Consider the following 1,421-nt stretch of genomic DNA (forward strand, 5'->3'; position numbering starts at 1 on the left):
TAATATAAACGAGTAGATATCCACATGCACTGTGTGAACAATACATTTCATTTTGTTTTTTTTTTATATTATGAGATGATTAGGTTTTAAAATTAAAAAAAAAAAAATCAGTTATGAAAATTGGGATAATGATGAATATTTTTTTTAAAATTTTTTAAATAGGGCATGATATATTAACCTGGTTGTGAGGTTACTGTAAAAAACAGCAAAATTTATGATTCTGTATTTACTAAATTGCTCATATTTTTTTATTTTTGTTCAATTTTTGATGAGGAGGTTAAAATAGTAATTTCATATAGTTTTGGTTTACAATCAGAGTTCTATTAATAGGCAGTTTAGATTTGTAATTGATTTAAGTAGTAATACTAAAAAAAAATATTTACCAAAAAAAATATTAAATAAAAAAATCAAAACTGAAAATCAAAAACTAATTTGGGAACGTTATCATTTTCTTTTTCTTTTTTTATAGGAAAGAAAATTCATTAAAGAGAGAAACCCTTCACATAGCTGGAGCCATTACAATCAACGAGGAGGGCCAAGTTTGCTTCCACAGGAAGACAAGCATCCCAAATACAAAGGTTAACAATCTTAAGCCCAACATACGCCATAGCATTTGCAACAAAATTTGCTTCCTTGAACACATGCCCCCACTTGATATCTTGGAAGGACGAGGCACACCACCTGATATCTTCAATAATAGATCTCAAATTCCACGACACTTCATAGACACCACAGACAGGATCAATGATAATCTTAGAATCACTCTTCACTAACACATGCGTCAGGCTCCTCCTCCTAGCCCAGATCGGAGCTTCACGTAATGCTAGAGCCTTAGCAACGTTAATGGTGGAAGACCCTAGGTTCATAGCACAGATGAGGATAGGTTTGCTATTCCGGTTCTTAATAACGAAGCCTCCGGCAGCCAAAGAGTTTGACACCGACCCATCGAAATTTATTTTAACGTAAGGAGACATTGGACATTTCCACTTGATCAAGTTATTTTCAATTGGCACTTCTGCATTCTCTAGGTTAGCAACATTATCCTTGAAGTAATCATTTATCGTAGCCATAGCTCGAAGAAAAGATCTACTATGCAAAGGTTTTTCATTCATGAAGATGCTACTATTTTTATCATTCCAAATCTGCTAGCAAATAGCCAGAGCTTTACTTAAATTACTTACAACATTCTTATTCCGATGAGAAAGGTCTCCAAGCCAGTCACTTATCTTAAGGTTAATATCAATATTTGATAATGACATATCATTAGAGCAACTCCAAACTTGCCTAGCATACTGACAATGGAGAAATAGATGATCATGATCTTCCTCGTGGTTGTTACACAAAGGACACTGATCATTCATATTAGTTATGAACTTGCTTAGTTTCTTCTTAGTTTGTAACTTACCCTTGATGAGGCTCCA

At 33.4% G+C, this 1,421-nt stretch overlaps 1 protein-coding gene across 1 annotated transcript; it reads right to left on the minus strand.

Moving 5' to 3' along the window:
* Window positions 1-482: 482 nt before the first annotated feature.
* LOC139196055 (uncharacterized) lies at window positions 483-1,070 on the minus strand. Its single transcript, XM_070821720.1, has one exon. It carries the CDS (start codon window positions 1,068-1,070, stop codon window positions 483-485), a length of 588 nt encoding a protein of 195 aa, XP_070677821.1.
* Window positions 1,071-1,421: the final 351 nt, after the last annotated feature.

Source organism: Malus domestica, chromosome 05 (assembly GCF_042453785.1).
Source record: "Malus domestica chromosome 05, GDT2T_hap1".
NCBI lineage: Eukaryota > Viridiplantae > Streptophyta > Magnoliopsida > Rosales > Rosaceae > Malus > Malus domestica.